Source organism: Gymnoscopelus microlampas (genome assembly GCF_963454915.1).
Source record: "Gymnoscopelus microlampas genome assembly, chromosome: 3".
In the NCBI taxonomy this organism is placed as follows: domain Eukaryota; kingdom Metazoa; phylum Chordata; class Actinopteri; order Myctophiformes; family Myctophidae; genus Gymnoscopelus; species Gymnoscopelus microlampas.
Window position 1 is genome coordinate 32,768,093 of NC_139940.1, and position 23,626 is coordinate 32,791,718.

A 23,626-nucleotide genomic window follows, 5' to 3' on the forward strand; every position below is an offset into this window, starting at 1 on the left:
TGGTTTGATTTTCAACCGAGAAAAGGCTAGAGATTCAGGGGCTGGAGCCAGGCCACGAAACTGAAGGAATGAGTTACTTTAAGGTGAGACTAACTGAGTTTAAAGGTAGGGTAAGGTTAAAGAACTATATTCTGATAGTAATCATTGCTATAAAGCGTTTGTTGAGTAACGGGAGACTCTCTCTGTCTATCCAGCTCTTGGATAAACAGAAAATTCATTTTCAGGTATTACCCATTTATCATTCATTTTTATAGTGTTCCAGTTCCAATTTTGTCTGCTCATTTCTTTGTTTCATCACTTCCAATTTCACTTGTTTAATCTGTATACTGTCTGAGTTCTCTATCCTGATTGGATAAAATTGGTATCCTGACCTGAAAATGCATTTTCTGTTTGTTTAATAAAGAGCTGGAGAGACATGGAGACCCCTGTTACTGAACAAACACTCTATAGCAATGAGTAATATCAAAATATAGAGATATCTAACAGAGAAAATCTCTTACCATACCTTTAAATGAAGATACACACGCACCATGTGTATACTATGAATATAGCCGTGTGTTGTGTGCAAAACAGCATGTGGGTGAGAAAGAAAGAAAGAAAAAAGGCTTTGAGAGTGAGAGCAATGGAGATAGAGGGGTCAAGGCTCAAGGGAAGGAAGAGCCACTTCAGTTTTCTCCGGGGAGGACTCTGGCGCCTGGAGGAAAACACAGGCTTCATTCATATTAATACCAAACACTAAAACCTGTTAGGAAAACAGCAGACGGCAAAATGGCTGCCACGGGGCTGAGAGACAGAACGTGATGGATTGCAAACAGAGAGTGAGGGATAAAAAAGATGAACTGATCCAGAACAATACGACAGAGAGTATAAAATGAGAGTGAGGGACACAAAACAGTAAATGATCCAGAACAATAAAGCGAGAGACGGACGGAAAAGTCCAGAGGGAAAGAAGGGGGGAATCAACAGAGTTCTCCTCATCTGCCCAATTTAAACATCTTGATGGGTTGAAAGGTCTCAGATGAATCGTTTTTCGTAAACAACTAAATGAGAATTGGACATCTCTAAAGGGAGTGTGTTTTTTTTTTCATATGGAGAATTACAGGGTAGTTTCATTCTGTTTCCTCTATTAGGTGAATTGAGATTGCCTGCTTTAAAGGCGGTGCCGCCAAGATCGAAAATGTTATTTGAATTGGCTCCCACTGATAGATTTAGTGTCAGCTGTTTTTACTCGAAGGTCTTACTCTGAAATTCTAATAGGATTGATCTGAGCTGGCGCCGCAGCCAAATCTTCTGTGGCACAGTATGAACAGCAAATGGGTGTTTGGGCGCATTGCAGGGTGACAATATGACATGGGTACGTTCAGCAGTGGTGGAAAAAGTACTCAAATGTTTTACTTAAGTAAAAAGTATCAAAGATGCAATGTACAACTACTCTGTTACAAGTAAAAGTCCCAAATTAAAAATTTACTTGACTAAAAGTACAAAAGTATTGGTATCAAAATGTACTTAAAATACCAAAAATAAAAGTACTGAAATGTTTGAAAATAGCAGATCTACAAGCTCAACGAGCTTGTAGATCTGCTATTTTCAAATAGCCTATGTATAAAACTAGAAGTTCGGGCCGCTACGCGGCCCGAACGTCTAGCATGACGCGTCGTTCACTTTGCAGTGCCACCTTACAGGCACCTCACAGTGTGAGAGAGAGTTTTGTGCTCTCCTAAATCCACGGCAGGCTTTGAAAGTACCCACTTCAGAAAGAGGTGACGTGCATCACCTCTCCAATGACCAAAACCCACTATGGAAGCCGTCGAACTGGTGCGATCTGACGGCATCCTAGAATTTATAGGTAGGATGTGATGTCATGCGTGATGTCATGCTGTCGTGAGATTACGTCACACTGGCGTTGTGTCCATATTCGGAGTGATGCAACGCACATACAACGTTACAACGTACATACTGACAACCGACATGGCGCAGGATTCAAATTATATATATAGATAGGACTAAAGTGGTTAATGTATGTTTTATAATATAATAATTTATATCTGCAAGTAACTAGTAACTAAAGTTTTCAAATAATTGTAGTGGAGTAAAGGCCTTTGCAGACAGGGTGCGATTTTCCGCCCGAAAAAAACGGAAAATATCATTTTTTAAATGAACACATGGTTCTCAATGACCTCATGCACACCCCGTGCGGCGATGCGATTTCAATCGAACCCAGTTCGATTTGTGCGTCTTTTCGCATGCGATAAAAACTGATTGACTAATCGCACCCTGTGTGCAAAGGCCTTTAAAGTACAATATTTGCCTCTGAGATGTAGTGGAGTAGAAGTAAAAGTACTGAAAATTTGAAATACTCCAGTAAAGTAAAAGTGCCTCAAAATTGTACTTAAGTACAGTACTTGTGTAAATGTACTTATTTACTTTACACCACTGACGTTCAGTGCCAGTGAACTGCAGAGTCACTTTGGCATACAAAGATACCCAATAAGAAAATAACAGCCAGCACTCCACAGAGTGCTGGCTGTTATTTTCTTCGTGAGCCATGCACGCGGCAAATTGCATTATACTCTGTGTGGAGTTTGCATGTTCTCCCTGTGTCTCCTAGGGTAGTTAATACCCTCACAAAACATGAAGTAATCCTGGTCGCTATACCGCCTCCCCCATGACAGCCGGGGCCCCTGATGGAGGGGAAGGGAACTGGTTGGAATAACGTGTTCCTTCCACTCGCTACATCCTACCGGGGAAACTGAAACTCCCCCCCTGTCAGGTGACAAGAAGGTCAGTTGGCTCTCATGCATTGAAGGAGGCATGAGCTCGGCCCTGGGCTCCCTAGGCTGTGGGGGGAGTGTAGCGCCCAGGATCACTTAGAAAATTGGCACCGGGTGAAAAAAGGGTTACAAAATTGTGAGATAAAAAAATGTATAAAAAAAAAACCATTATGGAGACGAGACTGAGTGTGCTCATTTTTGTTTCTACTGTGAATACAAAAGATACCTACCGGAACAAATCACATTATTGTCGACTGCCATGGGTGATCTCAGAATTAAATGAATACTCAGGATTTTACGGTGTTGCTAAGCTGCTGTTACAGTACATGCTAGGAGAGTAGGATTGGAGGTTGGGGGCTGTGTGTGCAAGTTTGTTGGTGTGTGCAGGTCTGTGTGCCAGGGTTACCGTGTCAGTGTTATCTGAAAGATCCTGTATCCAGCGATGAACGAGGCCAGCCTTGTCAGGCTCTGTTTGCCTGATCCTCCAACACCCACCAACAAGGCGTTTCCTCTCGGCGTCCGGATTATCCTCGATATCTACACAAACCACACGCACGCACGCACACACGCGCACACACGCACACACGCACACACACACACACACACACACACACACACACACACACACACACACACACACACACACACACACACACACACACACACACACAGATTAACAACTGGGTGCAAATACAAATCAGTATGAAGTGTGTTTGTGTATAGGACAGTATATATAGGGGAAAAAATAGCAGGAGATAAGGGCAAACTGTGTCTTCCCTATTTGTACAGTACGTGTGTGCGATGTTTACATGCATTTGTATGCATGAAGGAGCCCACATGCAGACTGGGTGCCAGTATGAGCCAGAGAGAGAGGGTTGAAAAGCTCCTAGCCCCAAGTTGCAGTGCCATTGCAGAATCTTCTGGATAAAAGCCATAAGGGCTCAGAGAAAGCTGCATGTCATCATTGTACATCTGAAAGAAGTCTATCTACAGTATCTATCTATCTATCCATCCATCAAAGAATCTCTGCATCTTGTCTATGTATTTGTCTACTTTTTTCCCCTTCCAAGTAAACAACAACTTTGATGCCCGATTTCAAAGTTTTCAAAATACACATTTCAACCATCTATAGTTTCAAAACTGTTTGGTCACCTACATATATAGTGCATTTCATTTGAATCTCGCTAAACAAAGCCTTTTTCTCAATTTCACAAAAAGGATAGCACAGAACAAAACCAATTTCCTTCTCACAGCTTTATTTAGGCTCTTTTAATACCCAAGCTGTAGTCTCTAAAAAAACTAAGTGGGCACACACAGTGCGCCTTTGCTTTCAAAGTACATCCTGTCTGTTTTTGTCAAATTGTAGCTATTTACCATGATGTATTCTGATACCCCATTTGATGTTAAAAGGCTGTGCCTCAGATCTGACTGTGGAGTAAAGTGCAACATCTACAATACATTTCCTGCAGTATGTCTGTCTATTAATCCAGTTGACAGATAAAAAGGAAAACAAGAGGGGAGAGGGGAGGGGGGGGGGGGCTTGGACAGGCTGAGAGGTACAGGAAGGCAGAAAGGTAGACATTCAGAATGAATTCAGGCAGAAAACAGTAAGAAAAATGCAGAGATCGACATAGATGCTGAACACAGTGGTTATTTTTGTTCGGAATATAGAGACAGTAAACACGGAAGGTAGAGTGATACAAATAGGAACATATAAAAAGAAAATAAGAAAGAATTGCATAGGAAGATATTGTTTACTGGTACTGAATGTTCAGGGTTGACTTTCTGAGGCTTGGGGTGGATCAATTTGAGGTGGATCAATTCTCTTACAAATGCAATTTGTGGGGAACAACAAAACGAAAAATGAAAACACAAAAAAACTCTGGTACCTTGACCAGGTGTATCATAGCATCCGTAAAGAAGACCATATCCATGCCAGCTCCTCGGATGCTCTCGTTGAACATGCTGAGGAACATATTAAGTCGGTCCTTGAGGCTTTCAAAGGACTCTATGGGCTCGTACACTTTGGGCATGTCAAAGTCGTGCTCCTCGGGTTCCTCGCCTGTAAGAACAAACAACTGAAATCATCACAAAGCCATGAAGTGGAATTTCTCTGAGGCATTGGTTCTCAAAGTGGGGTCCGGGGATCCCCAGGGGTACTTGAGGGAGTTCCAGGGGGTCCCCAGCTAAATGATAGATAGGAACAGTTAGGACCATGTTTGACCCTTATGGGTCTGTAACTCAGAGAGTGCACAAATGGAACCAAATGGACCATTAATGGGTCCATTTGGCTCCATTTTTACACTCTCTGAGTTAAATTAACATTGATTTTACAACATAAATGGGGGTCCCAGAGATAGAAATGCCATTAGAAGGGGGTCCCTAGCCTAATGCATGTCAAACTGGGGGTCCTTGAAATCAAAATGGTTGAAAATCACTGCTATAGTGCCATAAAAATCTTCTCTTATTGGCTTCTCTTATCCTTGGCATATCTTTTCAAATGGGGGTCCACGGGCTAATAAGTTTCAATTTGGGGGTCCTTGACATGAAAAAGTTTGAGACCCACTGCTCTAAGGGTTTTTTGGTCAATAAAACACACGGTACAATTACAAAGGTAACACTGTTGAGATCTTCCATTGCATTGTCTGGTGTTGTCTTCATGTACAATGTAGGCAGAAGGGACTGTGTTGATGCGGTATACCTGTAGCCTCAGGGGCATCGCGCAGGAAGTCAACAAAGTATCCATCCACACCATGGTCCACCACGTCCTTCCCCACGTCACCCAACTCCTCCTCCACCAGTGCTGCCAAGGCCCGGTCAAACCACGCCACGTCCTCAGGAATGGTGAAGCGGTCGGCAATCACACGCTTGCATTCGTGCTTCCACAGCGCCAGCAACACCTACGATATACAGTGAGACGTTGGTTCTCGAAGTGGGGTCCGGGGACCCCTAGGGGTCCGTGGTGGGGTACCAGTGGTACAGCCAACATTTGTATCTCAAATCTTTTGAACAAAATTGAGATGGGGGTCCGTGGCCAAATACATGAAAAAGTTTGAGAACCACTGCAGTAAGATACAGGTGTTATTTTTGCTGCCAAGGACAAAATCCTCCTCTAAGTCTGAGCCCTCCTCTACCCTCAAACACAGTCAAACCATTGATATGATAAATTTCCCACACCACGGACTGATTTAACTAGCTAATTCAACTCTATCATACTACAGGGAGAAAGGTCAATGCGATTGATGATATTAATTAGGCGGCACTGAATGAATGAATGAAATCTTTATTTTGAACATGTTAAAATTAGGCAACAAAGTTAAAAAACTAAAATTAAAATAAATGCAATATCTTAAAAAATAAATGCAAAAAAAATCTACATGTTCAAAATGGAGCAGGATGAAGTATAAAACGTATTTAATCCTACCCCTTCGTTCCGCTTACTTCAGCGCCATCTCATTATTTTTTCACATACCAACATGGTATACCATTAAATAAACCAAGTCTTTCCGTGTTTTATTCTTTTCTAATCTCTCAAGAACAGATTCTGCTCTCCGCTTGAATCTGTCGGGGGGGGGTTCGTCATATCGCGTACGCACAGGCCTACAAGTGGGCGTGCCTTCAGATCAGGAAGCAGGCCGCGCTTTACCCAATCAAATGTAGTGGGCGGGATTTACGTGTGTGCCGATCCTTCCCCACTAGAAACAAACCGAAACTCATTTAACAATAGCGTCCTCGGAGCAGACAAAACCACGGAAAGATATTCACATTTTAACTTGCTCTTTCATCATAGAAACAAGTGGGCTTATAACCAAAACGATCCATGTTCTCTGGGAGAAGTGGTGTTAGTGTTCCGTGTAGAAATAATATTGTTAGTGGGAATGAAAACATAGTCGCACCACCGGAAGTGAAAGGCTGAAGGCAGACCAAAACCCCGGTTTCCTTGCGCACGGGTGCTCCATTTAGCTCCCCCGAGAGCTAAGTGAAAGAGTAAAAAACAGCAGAGGGCGCTGTTTTTCCTTTTTTATTTGGCGATGGGTTCCCAGATTGATTCTTTACTGACAATGGATCCTTGAATACTCTGATGATTTTGATGACCAAGCAAAGACGGTCTCTTGGTAGGTTTTGAGGACATGGGGCACATCCGATCAATACGAAGTCATGGAATTTCTGAGCCAGGATGTTCATCAAAACTATTCGTGGGACGAATAAAAAAAAAGTTGCAATCTGATCTCCAATTTTTGCTTCATTTGTAATTCTCTTCTGTTCTATTCCGTTTTGTTCCGTTCCTATTGAACAGTGACCTGATTCTCAGCACTGCTGAGGATTCAGCGGTGATGTTGAACATGTCCTTGTCAGACCCGTGTAGCCAGAGTTGGGAAGATGTATTCTATTCTAATCAATTATTCAGTAATTCATGTAATTCACAAACCTGTGTAGACAGTTAGGTAATGGTCTGGCCTGCCAGACTTTTAAGGGGGCCCTGGAGCTGAAAATCCTATTTTCTTCTGGTCTGTTCTTCCCATATACTTCACAATCCTTTAATCTTCCTACTGCTATTGTAATAAATCATATAAATAGGATGTTTATCACTTCAGCAGAGTTGCAGAGCGCGCTCTGTTGTATCTGCTCTTCTCTACCACTCTATTGGTTCTCAAAGTGGGGTGCTAGGACCCCCAGGACCAGGGGTACTTGAGGGAGTTCCAGGGGGTCCCCAGCTAAATCATAGATAGGAACAGTTAAGACCATGTTTGACTCTTATGGGTATGTAACTCAGAGAGTGTACAAATGGTTCCATTTGTACACTCTCTGAGTTAAATTAACATTGATTTTACAATATAAATTGGGGTCCCAGAGATAGAAATGCCATTAAATGGGGGGCTGTAGCCTAATGCATGTCAAACTGGGGGTCCTTGAAATTAAAATGGTTAAATGGTAAAAAATCTTCTCTTATTGGGGTCCTTGGCATATATTTTCAAATTTGGTGTCCGCGGGGCTAATAAGTGTCAATTTGGGGGTCCTTGACATGAAAAAGTTTGAGAACCACCGTTCTACTCTATTGTGGTGACTGTGTTTTACCTGTAAGGAGTAGACCACCTCGGCAGTGGTGTTGAGCATGCCCTGCCACACCCTGGACAGGTCCCGGAGGTTGAAGATGTAGTGGAAGTTTGCAGGCGTCGGCAGCATCTTGACCTTCGTCATCTGCCAGAGACGGCGGGTCAGAGACACCAGGCGGGGCACGGTGCTCCGGACCTCTTCGCTGAAATCGCGACTTTCGCAGTAGTGGCCCCTACCGATCACACCTGAGTAGGTGGGGTCGATCGTGGTATACAGTAAGCAGTGGTGGGAAAAGTAATCAAATGTTTTACTTAAGTAATAGCATCAATACTACAATTTAGAAATACTCCGTACAAGTACAAGTTTGGTATTCAAAATGTACTTGAGTAAAAGTACTAAAGTATTGACATCAAAATGTACTTGAGTACTAAAAGTAAAAGTACTCATTATGCACAATGTGCCATTTCACAAGTTTTCAAGTGTATATATACAAATCCTTTGAAAATAGCAGATCTACAAGCTCACAACACGATGCGACACGTTGTGACCTTGTAGATCGGCTATTTTCAAATAGCCAAAGTTTAAATAGGGCTGTATACTCAGCAGATTTCTAAAGTCTTAGTAGACACTAGAGTAGAATGAGTGATAGCAATACTGCAATACTGCAATACTGCTCAATATGTTATGGACAGCTTCAATATACTGTAGCACAAAAATGATAGTACATACAGTACTGATTCTTAGAAATTCAGAACAACTCTAGTCTACATTATAAAGAACAATACATCTCTGACCATGTAACTTACCAAATATTTTGTCAATGGAGGCGTTGGAGGGCAGGGTACAGTTAAAGATGGAGAACTGCCTCTTGAGTCTCTGTGGGATGTCATTACGACCTCCTCCAGGGTGGATCATGGCTGCAAGGAACTGGATGTCCACGATGTTGGTGAACTCTCCTGGTTTCTCCAAATTGAAGAACCCATTCTGCTCCATGAGCTGCCGGACTATCTCATTGGTTACCTGGAATGGGAGAGACGAGGGATAAGCTGAAAAGTTGTTTTCGATGTGAAACAATACGTTATGAAAAGAGGATGTTTCCATTAGACCAGAGAAGCATTCTGCGCAGGTGTCAGGTCCTTGTTTGTTTCAGCACAGAAGAGAACATTTTTAAAGACAAATTATGAAAATTCAATTATGAAGCAATAGAATATGCTTTTATCATAGTTGTTATAATGCTCCCAAACCTGGTCTCCCCACTCATTGATGACAGGCATGTTGATGTCATCTATGAATACGGACATTCTCTTCCCAGCTGGGGGTCCATAGGTGGTCCCCATCCGCTTGTCCACATAGCTCTCAACTGACCTCTATGGAGAGAGAGAGAGAGAGAGAGAGAGAGAGAGAGAGAGAGAGAGAGAGAGAGAGAGAACAAGAAGAATGTGAGAGAAGGTAAGGAGTGAGAGGTAAAGTCTGAGTTATGATAATAATAGTATGTGATTTAAATAGCACTTTTTAAGATACCCGAAGTCGCAACGTTATTAAGACAAAATAACTAGTAAAAAGAACGGTAAAAACTAAGCAAGACGGTTGAAAATGTACTGTACAGTAAAAGGGGAATTTTAATTAAGTGTGGATAAAGTCTGTAAGAGGTGGGTTTTGAGGGCGGTTTGAACTTTCAGTTACACTTGATTGTGCATCATATTGCACACTGAAAATAGCTGATCTACAAGCTCACAACATGTCGTGCTGCAACGCATTCTGAGCTTGTAGATCTCGCTATTTTCGGCGAGCGGCACTAGCACACAACTTAGCAAAAATCACCCTTAAGCGTGATAAAGGTGCCTCATCTGTTCCTCACAGACATAATCAATCATGACAGCTGGGTCGATGAGCAGCTAAGTCACGTAGAGGGGGGAAAACAGTGGTCCCTCGACCTCGTCCAGCCTTCCACATTATTAATCAGTCCAGGGACTCCAGACCTAGCGATCGATACTACTGCACAAGTCAATGAGCAAGCTGGCGCACACAGTCACACACACACTGCCAAGGCGCAGCGATAATGCGTGTGACAAGTTAGCCCACACGTGGCCCTATCCCCAGTCAGAGATAAACCTATACAGTACGAGAATGAGACCGAGAGGGTGGTTTGAAATTAAATTAATCAAGAACCTCCACACAGGGATTCATCATGAACAACACTGACAATGTTGAGGAGGGGGTAGTTTATCTTATTTTGTGCAGTGTGCAAGCTCACAACTAAACGCGCCGCATCGCGTTGTGAGCTTGTAGATCTGCTATTTTCAAATAGCCGAAATATATATAGTATGTATAATGTATGCTTTATGTATGTTTAGTAATAATAATCAAAATCTACAAAGTAACTAGTAACTAAAGTTTTCATATAATTGTAGTGGAGTAAAAGCACAATATTTGCCTCTGAGATGTAGTGGAGTAGAAGTAAAAGTACTGAGAATTGGAAATACTTCAATAAAGTAAAAATACCTAAGTACAGCACTTGAGTAAATGTACTTAGTTACTTTCCACCACTGACGTTGTGTGCGTGTGTACGAAAGCAAGAGAGAGAGAGAGGGGGGGGCAGTGAGACAGAGACTTGTACAGTATACCTGGAACATTAGTGGCGTGGTGGCAGAGGAGAAGTTGAGAATCTTAGCCATGTGCAGCTCTGGGTCATACTTTGACATGTAGCCTTTGATGATGACTGTCTTAGCTGTTCCTTGCTCTCCAATCAACAAAACAGCCTGTGGGAATGAACATTGAAATGAGTTAATAGTACAAGCTTTATCTCTAACATAGATCAATGCTGTGCAAACGCGTTATCTGCATTGTTTGCACATAAGTGACACATTCTCTCCTGGGGGGACACGCCTTTTACCAAGACAATTAAAAAAGGAAATCTATTTCAGCCAGACTTAAAGAGTTCACGGGAAAGTTAATGAAGAAGATTTGATAACTTTTCTCTTCAGAAGTCATATACAGTATCTAAATAGATTCTGCAACAGCTTTGGCAATCATTTCCCATTTTACAGCTTGTTTTAAGGTAGGACCACAGATAAGGGATGACTTCAGTTCAGATATTTACTAATCTCTCAAGAACAGACTGCAGAGGGCGCTGTTTTTCCCTTTTCTTTGACGTGTTCCCAGATTGGATATTTACATACTAGTTTATGTCTATACAACACTATCAGTTGCTTTTAAATTACTTAAAATGAGAAATTCCAAAAAGTTGCATTCCAAAATGCTACTGTATATACGGTATAACATTTATTGTTTATGAGAATGCCAAATTATAACATAGGTACTGTTTTTTTCTCACATTATTTAAAATGTCAGCATCTAAAATGATATGTTGCCCTGTCTTTAAGGGTTTAAGGTGGTGTTCTAGAGATGTTTATTATGGCTCATAACATTTTGTGTTCGGATATTATTCTAACTTGGCAGTATTTGAAAAAATATATACAATTTCTGATGGTTATGTTGTGAAACTCACTGACTACTCCCACAAAAGCATACGTATGCACAAATGCACACACGGATCAGTAAATCAATAGCATGACGGAGGTTTGGCTGGGTGTGTACTAAGTGAACAGATTAAAAGAATGCAATCGATATACTCTACTTAAAACCCCACTGAATGCTCCACTACTCTGCTTCCACTTCTAGATGAAGGGAATGCAGAACGGAGGAAGATACTGTAGAGAGGAATGGTATACTATTCACATGCAAATCTTTGAATATATATATATTTTTTAAAGCGAACAAAATATTTGGAGACGGGGGTCCGTGGCCAAATACATATCATTTTGGGTGGTCCTTGACATGAAAAAAAGTTTGAGAACCACTGATTAGCAACATCATTTTTTTTTCAACATTTGTAGAATCCCCAGAAGCAAAGATTTGAGTAAAAAATGTTTGCTTTTGTAAAACAAACATGTATTCAAAAATGTGCATTTTTTCAAAAATAGCAGATCTACAAGCTCGTAGCGTGGATCTCGGTGCCGCACTATGAGCTTGTATATCTACTATTTTTGAATAGCCAAAGAAATAAAAAAAATTACACAGATTCTTTCCCAGTCTAAATGGGTTAAAACCAGATTTTCACAACAGATAGGGAACAGGAAGTGCAGTGATGTGCAGTTGAACTGTCAGGCTTTGTACATTTCTTCCCCCAACATAGGTTAGGCTACTGAATCTAATAAATAGACTAACACAGATTTTATTGATATCTTAGACTAAGGTTCAGGCTCTTAGCAGGGCTTTTAATATTGTGGTCTTGCTTACCTTTCCTTGCTTGGCTATAGTCTGAATGAGGAAGTCTGTCCTGACGTTGTCCACATTGGGGACAAGGATGGAGCCATATTCTGGAGTGGAGTCAGATGGGTAAATATACTCCTCAACTCTGGTGCTCCAATGGACCCACTGACCTGTTGTGGAAAAAACAAATCTGCAATATTATGACATAATATGGGATAGAAAATAGAGGACAAAATAGAAGATAGACTGGAGAGGTGTTAGATGTGGATAGTATCGTAAGAATGAGATACCAGTCATAGGTCACACTCAGTGACGGCTCCAGAGAATTCTGACAGGGGGGGGCTATGTGGGGGCTGACTTTTTTCCAGCGGGGGCTTGACGCATGAGTCCCGTGCGCGCGCGCGATTTTTTTGCGGGTTCGGGTCGAAAAATGTGCGGGTTTGGGTGGGTTTTGGTACTTTTTTTCCTTTACTTTATTTCGGTTTTAGGTTTAGGGTTAGGGTTAGGTTAGGGTTACTTTATTTAATTTTCGTTCTCATAAATAAATCCCGTCCCTGGGCCCACCCATGGCTGCAACCCTGATACACATGATGAAAACAGAGCTATATTGTCCAACTTGACCATACTGTACAATAAGTACATTTTCAAAAAGCCAAAGTTTAAATGGGGCTGAAGCGGTTTATGTATGTTTTGTCATAATAATTAAAATCCACAAAGTAACTAGTAGTATTAAACTAAAGTTTTCAAATAATTGAGGTGGAGTAAAAGTATAATATTTGCCTATGAGATGTATTGGAATAGAAATAAAAATATTGCAAATTGGAAATACTCCAGTCAAGTAAAATTACCTTAAAATTATACTGAAGTACAGTATTTGAGTACATGTACTTAGTTACTTTCCACCACTATCAGCATTAGATAACGTGGGTCATGGGACATTATGGAATATAAAGACTTTGTGGCAAAAGTTCGACATATTAACCGTGATCTCTGAAACCAAGACAATGTGGGGCTATGGAACAAAAGTGTGTTCCTTTCATCTTTTCAGAAGGTGAGTAATTCATCTTATCATAAGATGAATTACTCACCTTCTGAAAAGATGAAAGAAAACACACTTTTGTTCCCCCCCTGGCGCCGTCCCTGGTCACACTTCCCTTGACAAATAATGTTGTGTAAAGACACCAAATGTAGAGAAAACACAGTGCATGCAACACCCCCAAAATGGACGCCTTTCAGCTCAATAAGCCTTCATCAGCAATCAAATAAACCTTTGAAAGGATATTACTGAGTGCTGGCTTCATTCTTTGTTCAAAACACAAAATGTACCGTGCCAGTTGTTTTGCAGAGCTTTCATTTAGGTTCAATCAACATCCTGGCTGTGTGCAAGATTCTACAAATGGCTTTTAAATCACTTCAAAACAAGACAGGCTTGGCAACAGTGAGGCCTTGAGGCTCGTGAGGCACGTCCGAGTGAGCCGCAAGGAAGTGCCTGTGCTAAACAGCCAATGCCGTAGCATGTCCAATGAGCGCTCCGTCCACATTGGCAAGCTGTGGTGGATGGAATAGGTCATCACGTGAACTAAAACTCCACGCATCTCAGCGATTGTGGTGGGGTTTTGAGAAGTGGCTTGAGAATAGCTTACACACATGTCGTATATATGGACAACAAAATGTGTCACACTTCCCTTGACAAATAATGTTGTGTAAAGACACCAAATGTAGAGAAAACACAGTGCATGCAACACCCCCAAAATGGACGCCTTTCAGCTCAATAAGCCTTCATCAGCAATCAAATAAACATTTGAAAGGATATTACTGAGTGCTGGCTTCATTCTTTGTTAAAAACACAAAATGTACCGTGCCAGTTGTTTTGCAGAGCTTTCATTTAGGTTCAATCAACATCCTGGCTGTGTGCAAGATTCTACAAATGGCTTTTAAATCACTTCAAAACAAGACAGGCTTGGCAACAGTGAGGCCTTGAGGCTCGTGAGGCACGTCCGAGTGAGCCGCAAGGAAGTGCCTGTGCTAAACAGCCAATGCCGTAGCATGTCCAATGAGCGCTCCGTCCACATTGGCAAGCTGTGGTGGATGGAATAGGTCATCACGTGAACTAAAACTCCACGCATCTCAGCGATTGTGGTGGGGTTTTGAGAAGTGGCTTGAGAATAGCTTACACACGTCGTATATATGGACAACAAAATGTGTCTAAGTTACAGTGCTATACCTTAAAAAAACAGTCATACAAACTTCATTGCACCTTACCACATACAGCACTGTATCCTAAAAAGTTCTCTGCAACCCTTGTTATGCTTACCATCTGCAGTGACGTGGTAGTCAAACATGGTGCCCTCATGTTCAGGTGGGATATCTGGTAGGTCCAGTCTTATCCTGTCATGGCCTCTGAGCCAGGACTCCATTTTCCTGCGGTCCTCCAGTTCCAGCAGAGCTCCAACGCTCCACATGAGGGCAAAGACATAAAGCCGCTCCATGTGCTCTTTGGATATTTCCACGCCCTGCTCCTGTATAATAGGAACAACATAGTTCAATTATGGTAGAAGATAACATAGTTAAACAGCCATGAGCAGAGTGCTCCACAAAAACACAGGCCTGGGTATTTCCCTGGATATTTATTTTCCTGTAGTAATACTTCACAGCAATTCTTCAAATGTATGCATAATTGACATTTATGTCATTTTGAGATTACACAAAGGTGCATGGTCTGCACTGCTCCAATGACCATGAAACTTCTGAAGCATTAAAAACATCCATCCAATTGTTCAACTCCGGTACAAAAAGAGAAAAAAATAGAAAATGTGCTCCTCGGAGCACAAGTCTCCGCCAGCAAATATTGGAATTTATTCCAAGATTGGAACTTTGATGATAGTGTGTACGTCAGATGGCACATTGACTGCATTACCGTGGATTGCCTTGAACTTGTTGGCAACTTGTTGGCAAGCCAACAAGTTTCATGAAGGCAATACGTTGACTTACCAACCTTTCCTCTAACGGGTGCAAATCCTGCAGTTCTCGGGGTATGGCATCCAGTAATAAGTTGTTAGCCCAAGCCTGTGGAGGGAGTTTCCCCATTTGAAAGGAGCGATGACATGTGTGACAGATCCAAGTGTTGTTTTGCTTGATTGCAGTTGGGTCTTTGTCCAGGAGACTTACAGTATCTATTGTTGCTGTGTACTTTGCAGGTTTTAACTTTACCACTGTTTCTCTGTAGAGCATTCGTTCACAGGAGAAACAGACATAGTTGGGTCCACTTTCTGACATCTTCTTTAAGAATGCGGCACCAGCTTCATCAGCTTGAACGTCTTCTTGTTCTTTAGGTGATCTGTAGCATCTCTTCTTATTGGTGTAATCTGCTCGTTGATGTTGTCTTTCATCTATTGAATACTGTGACCAGTGCCTTCTTTTCCTTTCGATGTTCTTTACAGACTCTTGTACTTTTTCTTCCAGAGAATGTAGCAATCTTTGCTGTGTCATGTTGTCAGCATTTGTGGCTTGTCTTTGTTTTTTGTCATTTAGGGATTCAAGTGGTCTTTGTCTCTATTTCATAGCTTTGGCTTTCTGCTGTCGGCATTGCGCCTTTGCTTCTTCATGAGGTTTCAGACGATAATTTCCTGCTTCTTCAGTTTGCGTAATGAGAGTTAGTTGCATTGTGTGATCTCAGCTGTAATCTCAGTTTGTACTGGAAAGTGCTGTTCCTGACTGTTCCTGAGCACAAGTCTCCGCCAGCAGCAGGATTTTTGGTAAGGAATTTATTCCAAGATTGGAACTTTTTCTGCTAATATCTCCTGACTAAATGTTAGCTTGGCTGATGGCACTGATGTCACTTCGGAACATGCACCGCAATGTTCCGAAGTGACTCACCTATTTATAGGTATGTATTTCGTCATGTGTCTCGCTAGCCAATCAAAGCACACCCTTTCAACATATTGTCACGTGTCACGTGAAGCTTGACCAATGTTAGCTTGGTGGAACCAACGAAAATCAAACGACCTGGCGGAGACAATAACCTTTGTTCAATTGAAAAAGCTACCTAGTAGCTTTAAATATAATGTATGTTTTAAATGGAACCTATTATGCTTGCCCTCCTTTCCTTTCTTACTGTAGCTATAATAGCAGATCAACAAGCTCGCAATGCAATGGCCGAATGTTTCGGCCCAAAATAGGGATGCTAGGGAAGTCAGTGGAGGTCGGCTGGGGCCAAGAACCTGCCCAAATATGGAGTCACACGTCATAGACATGTCATAGATGACGCATGCCGTAGACTGACCGCATGTCATCCCAAATCCAAATGTAAGCCACGTTGCTATTAGATCCTGTCTTTTTATCATTTATAAAAAAATCACACCCAGTGTGAAGTGGGCGGTGTGTGGTCATCACAACATGACTCACTTAAAAAAAAGGATAACTGACTTTTTTAAAGTCCATACTGCTATTCATAGGGCTGCACATGTGTCATGTGTTTCGCTAGCCAATCACAGTCCTGAATTTGCAAAGTCAGCCAATCACATTACAGCTAGTGGTGATGACACTAGCTGTAATGTAATTGGCTGACATGGCAAAAGTATAGATTTGCATTGACTGTGGAAGGGTTAGGGGTGTAGACTGCGTTGTAGACTATTGGCCAATCACGGTGCAGGATTGGTCAGTGTCCAAAACTCACTTATAGGGGGCAGTTACACCGCCCCAAAAATATATATATTTTGCATTTACTTATTTGTTTTTTTCTTTGTCTTGTTTTTTGTGGGTTTCGGGTTTCTGTTGCAGTTTGTAGTCATGGCTGCCAGCTCCCACCTGATGTTGTGTGGGAGTTCAGACCGCTTCAGACCGTACCGAATAGTTGCTAGTTTACATAATGTCTTCAGACTAGGACTCCAGTCCAAGATGTACAGGGCGTCATCGCAAAAGAGGAATACGCGATCTCCCACAGTGCAACAGTGCATCTTATCCACCATACAACCCGGGCCTTTCCCCTTGGGCTCAACCCTCGCCCAGGAGAAGGTCTTTGTATTGAATTTCCACATATCACCATTGAGCTTGCCAACACCACATATGTACAGATCTCCATTGTAGGCAAAGGCTGCATGAACCCCTTCTGGAAGATGCTCTGCAGAAGATGTGCTCAGACAGGAGTTGGTCTCCGTGTCAAACACTCTGATGCACTTGGCATTTTCAGGGCCCTCAATTACACATATCTTTGTACCGATGATGGTGGCAGAGTGCAATTCTGAACCATATGGAACCATATGAGTGCCAATTAAAGACCAGGCCATTGTGGTGGTGTCCAGTTTGTAGATGCCAGCCAATGCCGGTGCATTCCGCCAGCTGTATCCATAGACATACATGACCTTCCCCAAGACACAGGCTGATTGGCAGTGCCTCGCCTCTGGACCAGTCCCAGACACCTTCGGCTTGAACCGTCTGTGGGTGTCGACATCAAATGCATAAAGCACGTTGCTGTAATACCCTCCCCAGGTGTAGATGATATCTTCTATGAGCACAGCTGTGTGGCAAAAGTTACTGGGAGGAACCTCAGGGGGACCTTTTCCTCTTCCAGCTGTCACTGGAGGCAACTCCCTCCAGCGTAAAGTCACTGTGTTGAAGACACGGACATCAATCAGACCCGACTTGTACCCTCCAACGGCGTACACCTCGTCTCCCGCGGTCACCGCAATGTGACGGCCTCCCCGTGGTACTCCTGAATGCACCGTCCAGCGGATCATTTCTCACACCAGCGGATCGAGGTGAATTAATCAGGCTCTAAGAGAACGGCAGCCCTATTGTGTGTGTCACCACTTAAATAGGTTCAGCTTCACAAAGTTCATGCAACGTCTTGTCCAATCCATGACGTCAACCAGTCAGGGTTGGCCAATCAAGGAAGCAGGTGCCGGTTGATCTCCCTAATATAGCGAATTGATTGCCGTAGCAACTAGGGCTAAATATTTCTAAACAGACATTTAGAACCAATAACCGCCTTAATATTTTACAGCAAAACACGAAAACACAATCTGTTTAACTAAGCCCCGTATTAACTCATTGCTTGCCATGGACGAGATTTCTCATCATTCTCTGCTATGGCGCACATGGAAGCCATGTGAGATGAAGATATATGCGACGCCCGACATTTGTAGCTGCTACAAAATCTACAAAGCTACAATCCAGGTTGAGTTGGCTTCAACTGCAGCTACAAAGCTACAAAACAAACATTTCCCACTCCCCCATATATCCACTCCCAATATCTTCTCTCTTCAGATAATAGGCTCTATGCATAGCAGCCATATTGGGAATGAATTGGGCCAATTCCTTACTTCCTTCACAGGTGTTACCATGATACTAATTAAGGCTCTGTTCCATTTAGTGTGGCATAGTGGTTGTCTTGTTCCTGACTGTTCCTGAGCACAAGTCTCCGCCAGCAGCAGGATTTTTGGTAAGGAATTTATTCCAAGATTGGAACTTTTTCTGCTAATATCTCCTGACTAAATGTTTTTAGGTGGCTGATGGCACTGATGTCACTTTGGAACACGCAGCGCAGTGTTCCTCGCTAGCCAATCAAAGCACACCCTTTCAACATATTGTCACGTGTCACGTGAAGCTTGACCAATGTTAGCTTGGTGGAACCAACGAAAATCAAACGAAAACATACTCTCCACCATGCCTTCGGCCTGGCGGAGACAATAAAACTATTTTAGTTCTCAAAAGTGAGCAGAAATCCTTTTCAGGCTGAGTTTTGTGCCAATGATGTATTGATTTATACAGTACTTTTCTTATCATCATTTTCAATGTGTGCAGCTGCTATTACTGCAGCTGTGCAGGTACAGCATATGAAATTGATTTCCTTAAATCCTGGAATCGATCTCAGCTTGTGTTGCTTATTTTATTTATATCAAGTTATGCGCAGCTGCATCTGTTGCTACCCCCTCACTGTACGACAGTGTCTTTATCTTAGAATAGGCCTTGTAATGTTGTAGACCTGTAGCTATTTTAATGTTTAGAGTTTAAAGAGAACTTTGTGTTTGACAAGTCTTGCTAAATACAAATGCCACAAGAACTGAGCCGCAAGATAAGGTCATTTGTGTTTGATTGCAAAGTAGCTTCTCATTCCATTCTATTAGCACCTATATCACCGAATCTGTAGAGTTAGTAATGATTTAACTACAAACATACAGTATTGTCTCTGTGGAAATGGAGACAGCCAGGTGGTGGCTCTGTATGCTGCTTTGCTCTCTTGGGTAATTTATCCCCATGTAGCATGGTGCTGGGTCACAGCGTGCATGGCCTGTCGCTCTCCATTGGAGGTGGTGCTGAACCATTCACCAATCGATGCTTGTAGTAGATTAGAGCGATGTGTGCTCTCCATGGTTTTTCCATTGCATCGTGACTGGAAACCTGTTTTCTTTTTTTGTGTCTTTCAGAACTAGCTCGTCTTGTGGCTTGCTTGGCTCAATACTATTGACAATTTGTGTTAATGATAGGATATCAGATATTTTCAAGTTGTGAATTTTTTAATGATTTCATAAGAAAGGCCCCGCGAGACTAGAGAGCTCTGTGCTGAGAGTCTAACTCCACCCCTGGTCAATGGGAGTTGCGGTGGTGAGTGTGGTGTAAAATAAAATGTGTTGTGGAATCATCAAATGTAAGAAAGATTACTAGTATGTAAGAAAACTACTAATGTGCTCTAGGATTCACATGAAAATGAGAAACATTGAAAATGTAATCCTGATGCAGTATTATTTTTGGGGGGGGATTTGAGCTCTGTACCAGACTGTCCAGCAGTCACCTTAATTCCTACTGGACAGTCACACATTGCCAAATATAAGAAGATAACGCTGCTTTACTAATCCTCACATTGTGATAGAAAAACAAAATCCATGCAGATTAGAATTAAGGAGCCAGTTCACAGGCTGCACAGAGCCAAACAAGGGTTATTAAGGCTTTTATAAATCCCCCGATGGTGTCATATAGGCTGTTCTGTTGGTATAAAATGGATTATATTTGAGTTATCTTACTTTGTTTCCTGAGAGGTTAAAAGCATTATTGGGCATGCATATATTTAGTTTTCAAATGGTGGGCAATTGCCTTTCAGCTTAAAGTAGTAGTGGTGGTAGGTGTAGTTCACATAAAAATAGAATTTCTATTCACTCATGCCAGTTGAAACATGGATACAGCTTTGTTTACCAAACAGTATATGAGGAATTTGCCAGCAAAACTTTTTTGGCAGCTTTCTCAGAAACTGTACAGAAGTCAATGGTCACAAAATGTGATCACAAAAATATTTCAAACAGCTTGTGCAGAATAAAGTCTTTTGAAACCAAAACAAATACGTGTTGATGCTCTGCAACACGAACGCAAAATCTCCCCATGTTTACATAAAGAGCTCTATGCCACACAAACAAAAAATGCCTGAGAGTTTGCAAGCATGAATGCTGTATTGAATACGTGATCACAGTGCAATGATTTTGCTTCCAAGGACATGCTTTATGAGGTATGAGCTGTATGGAGTAATTTTATACACTTTTTGAAACTCAAACAATTGGTCAAGATTGACTTACAAGTTTTTTGTTTTGCCTTTTGCCGCAACGTTTTACTGACCTGTACAAGGCCATGGAGGACATGTCACCCCCCCTACCTCCCTTTGCTACGATGCTCTGGCCAACGCTCCAAGTGTCCTAGACTCTTCTCCCTCCTAGCTGTCAAATGATCCCCCCCCCCCACTGACTCCCCATTTTCCACGCAGTCTGTTGAAAATTTGCATCTGCAGATCACTGACTCTCCCCGTTGCACTCCTCAGTTCCTTGTAACACATCATGTTGTGATACTGTAGATGCTACCGTACTTATACTAGATGTAGATGTATGTTGGTTACTTTTCCACAACGGCCAAGGATGTTATTCAGATACTAGATAGCATGTTAATTTGACAGATACTATGCTGGTGTTCACCTAGTATCCTTCGTAAAGAGTCGTTACTGTAGCACTTAATTGAATTCTCTATTTACTTCACCATTTACCCTATCGTTTGTTCATGGCACTCACTCCGATCTTGCACTTTGTTAGTGGGTAAGAGTGCCTGCTAACTTTGTGTTATGTGGAAAAATAAACTCTGTATTTCAACTCACATGAGGGTGAGAAGTCTTTTGGGTGAATTATTCTTTGAACTCAAATGTAAATGATTCGTCTCTGCATTATGTCTGACCGTTGAACAGAGTGAGATGACTCATCAGCCTACCTTGGGTGGAATGAGTCCCTGGAGCATGTTGATGCACTGCATGATGACAAAGGCCTCCAGTAGCTCCATCTTAAACTCCAGCGTCTGAACACTGAAGGAATAGAGCTCGAGGAAGGAGGAGGAGAAGAGGTCCCTCAGCACATCACCCTCCTGAGGGGAGCGTTTCTTCAACCAGCCCTGAAAAAGTAACACATATTATGCTTAATTTATAGGAAAATAAAAAGACAGCCAGCACTCAGAAGTGAGTGCTGGCTGTCTTCTTCTTCTCATGATATTGTTGGCCCGTCTACCTTGAGACTTTCATTTAATCCAGAGGGTTCATTCTCTCTGTTCTCATTGTTTAATTTATACTCAAGTTTAGCTGTAAACCAATTTTACAGCGAAATAACACAAAGCTGCACTATAATATCTGAGTTTATAATTTCTCCACTGATGAAATATCACACACACACACACACACACACACACACACACACACACACACACACACACACACACACACACACACACACACACACACACACACACACACACACACACACACACACACACACACACACACACACACACACAGACTACAGAAGCAACAATCCCTGCTCTGGGGAAAGCATTTTTTGCATAGACATCAACAGCTTTTTACATTGTCTTTTCATGGTTCACCATGTTGTGTATCCCTCTCTCTGGGTACACGATCAGAAAAAAAAATAGATCTTGCTTTGAAGCTATAGGCCGCCACCCTGGAGGAGTATTGCGAGGAGTAGGCTTGTTCTTCTCTGCTCATTAAATCAGTTGCAGCCAAGAGCTCTGGGGGGTCAGTGAGCATGTGGGTGTCGACAGGGTCTTGGGAGCAATATGTATTTTGGTGTTTGGCACACACGTGGGCTCAGTGTGTGTGCACATGTTATCCATCGAAGTGGGTGTTCAAATGTGCTGTCAAAGCAACTGTATCCCTGCTGCTTGTTGCCTTTTAAAAAGATAATGAACAGTTGCAAAGGGATTTGGCTCAATGAACCGTCAACAAACCAGTATGGCAAGTCAGTGTTGACATCCAAAAATGAACTAAACTAAACTATAAACTAAATAAATTAAAAAACATATCAAACAGTGATAGTGATAATGAATGATTAGAATTATCCCATTAAGACCGGGAACGCATCTGTGTCATTTTAGATGTCTTTTGACTATTCAAAAATAGCAGATATATAAGGCACGAGCTTGCGGAACTGCTATTTATGAAAGATCGTGAAAATGTGGGCAAATCTTTGAATGTATGTTTTGTATGTCATTTGTATGTCAATGTATGTCATCTGGGACCCCCAGATGCAAAGATTTGAGTTAAAAAATATATATTCAAAGATTTGCACACCTTTTCACGATTTTTCAACTATTTTTGAATAGCCATAGAAATCTAAAATGACACAGATGTGTTCCCGGATTGAATGGGTTAAGGTGGAGGTGAGGTAGGATCTGTACCGTACTATAGCTCTCGAGACTGGAGGCACTGACGCAGAGCAGGGGGAATGATTCATGTGCATATTACAGCCATAAACACTTGTTGAATAATTAATCATTTGGCTATATATATACCTCCAGTATGGGGCTCCAGTTGAGCACAGAGGAGCTCATGAACACCATGCCGTTGCGCGAAACGGTGGCTGGCGAGGCGTTGTCAATGTTGTGTGGCTCAAACACCACCTTGCAGTTGGGAGCCATGGGTATGCGATCTCCGTTGGCCAGCGTCAGTGTTCTGTTGTCGTCCAACACCGAGTTCAGATTCTCAATCCATATGGCATCTACTGGGCCATCTAGGACTATCCAGATGTGCTCTCCTAAGAGACGAGGAACGAAAGAAATGTGGAATTTAAATTCTAGAAAGTGCAGCATGTGGTCCAACATGACAGTTTGATGGTATAAGAATCGTGGATACTGCATGACAAGTACTTAATTTCAACAAAAGTGACCATGATGAAGATGTACTGTACAGTATGTAGCTACAGTATGAATAGATACATACAAATGACAGAAGAATGGCATGTAATGAAGTAGTAGGAAACAAGACTAAGAGTACAAAATAAATGCCCTGCTAGTGGCCACTAGTGGCCGTTCTGCTCCTTACACCCAACTGGAAATTTTGGCCTGAAGGTGGTGCTAGAGGTAAGACCATGGGGGTCACTCAAATGGTAAGGGTTCATCCTCCAGGGAACATGAATGCTCTTGTCTTGTTTGTAAGGAATAGAGTTGGAGGGACAGACCGAATGACCAACATTACAATCCAATGGATGAATACAAAA

The 23,626-nt window shown here is 42.0% G+C and overlaps 1 protein-coding gene across 2 annotated transcripts in view; it reads right to left on the reverse strand.

Moving 5' to 3' along the window:
- dnah5 (dynein, axonemal, heavy chain 5) overlaps positions 1–23,626 on the reverse strand; it is a gene marked incomplete at both ends in the record, with an annotated part of 164,451 nt that overhangs the window by 83,786 nt on the left and 57,039 nt on the right. For both annotated transcript variants that reach the window (XM_084052448.1, XM_084052447.1), the window contains 11 exons: positions 3,178–3,308; positions 4,661–4,833; positions 5,473–5,671; positions 7,848–8,071; positions 8,633–8,846; positions 9,071–9,193; positions 10,451–10,585; positions 12,126–12,268; positions 14,413–14,617; positions 21,336–21,512; positions 22,923–23,164. In XM_084052448.1, the coding sequence (XP_083908574.1) occupies positions 3,178–3,308; positions 4,661–4,833; positions 5,473–5,671; positions 7,848–8,071; positions 8,633–8,846; positions 9,071–9,193; positions 10,451–10,585; positions 12,126–12,268; positions 14,413–14,617; positions 21,336–21,512; positions 22,923–23,164 (1,966 nt within the window). The remainder of the gene's footprint in view (positions 1–3,177; positions 3,309–4,660; positions 4,834–5,472; positions 5,672–7,847; positions 8,072–8,632; positions 8,847–9,070; positions 9,194–10,450; positions 10,586–12,125; positions 12,269–14,412; positions 14,618–21,335; positions 21,513–22,922; positions 23,165–23,626) is intronic.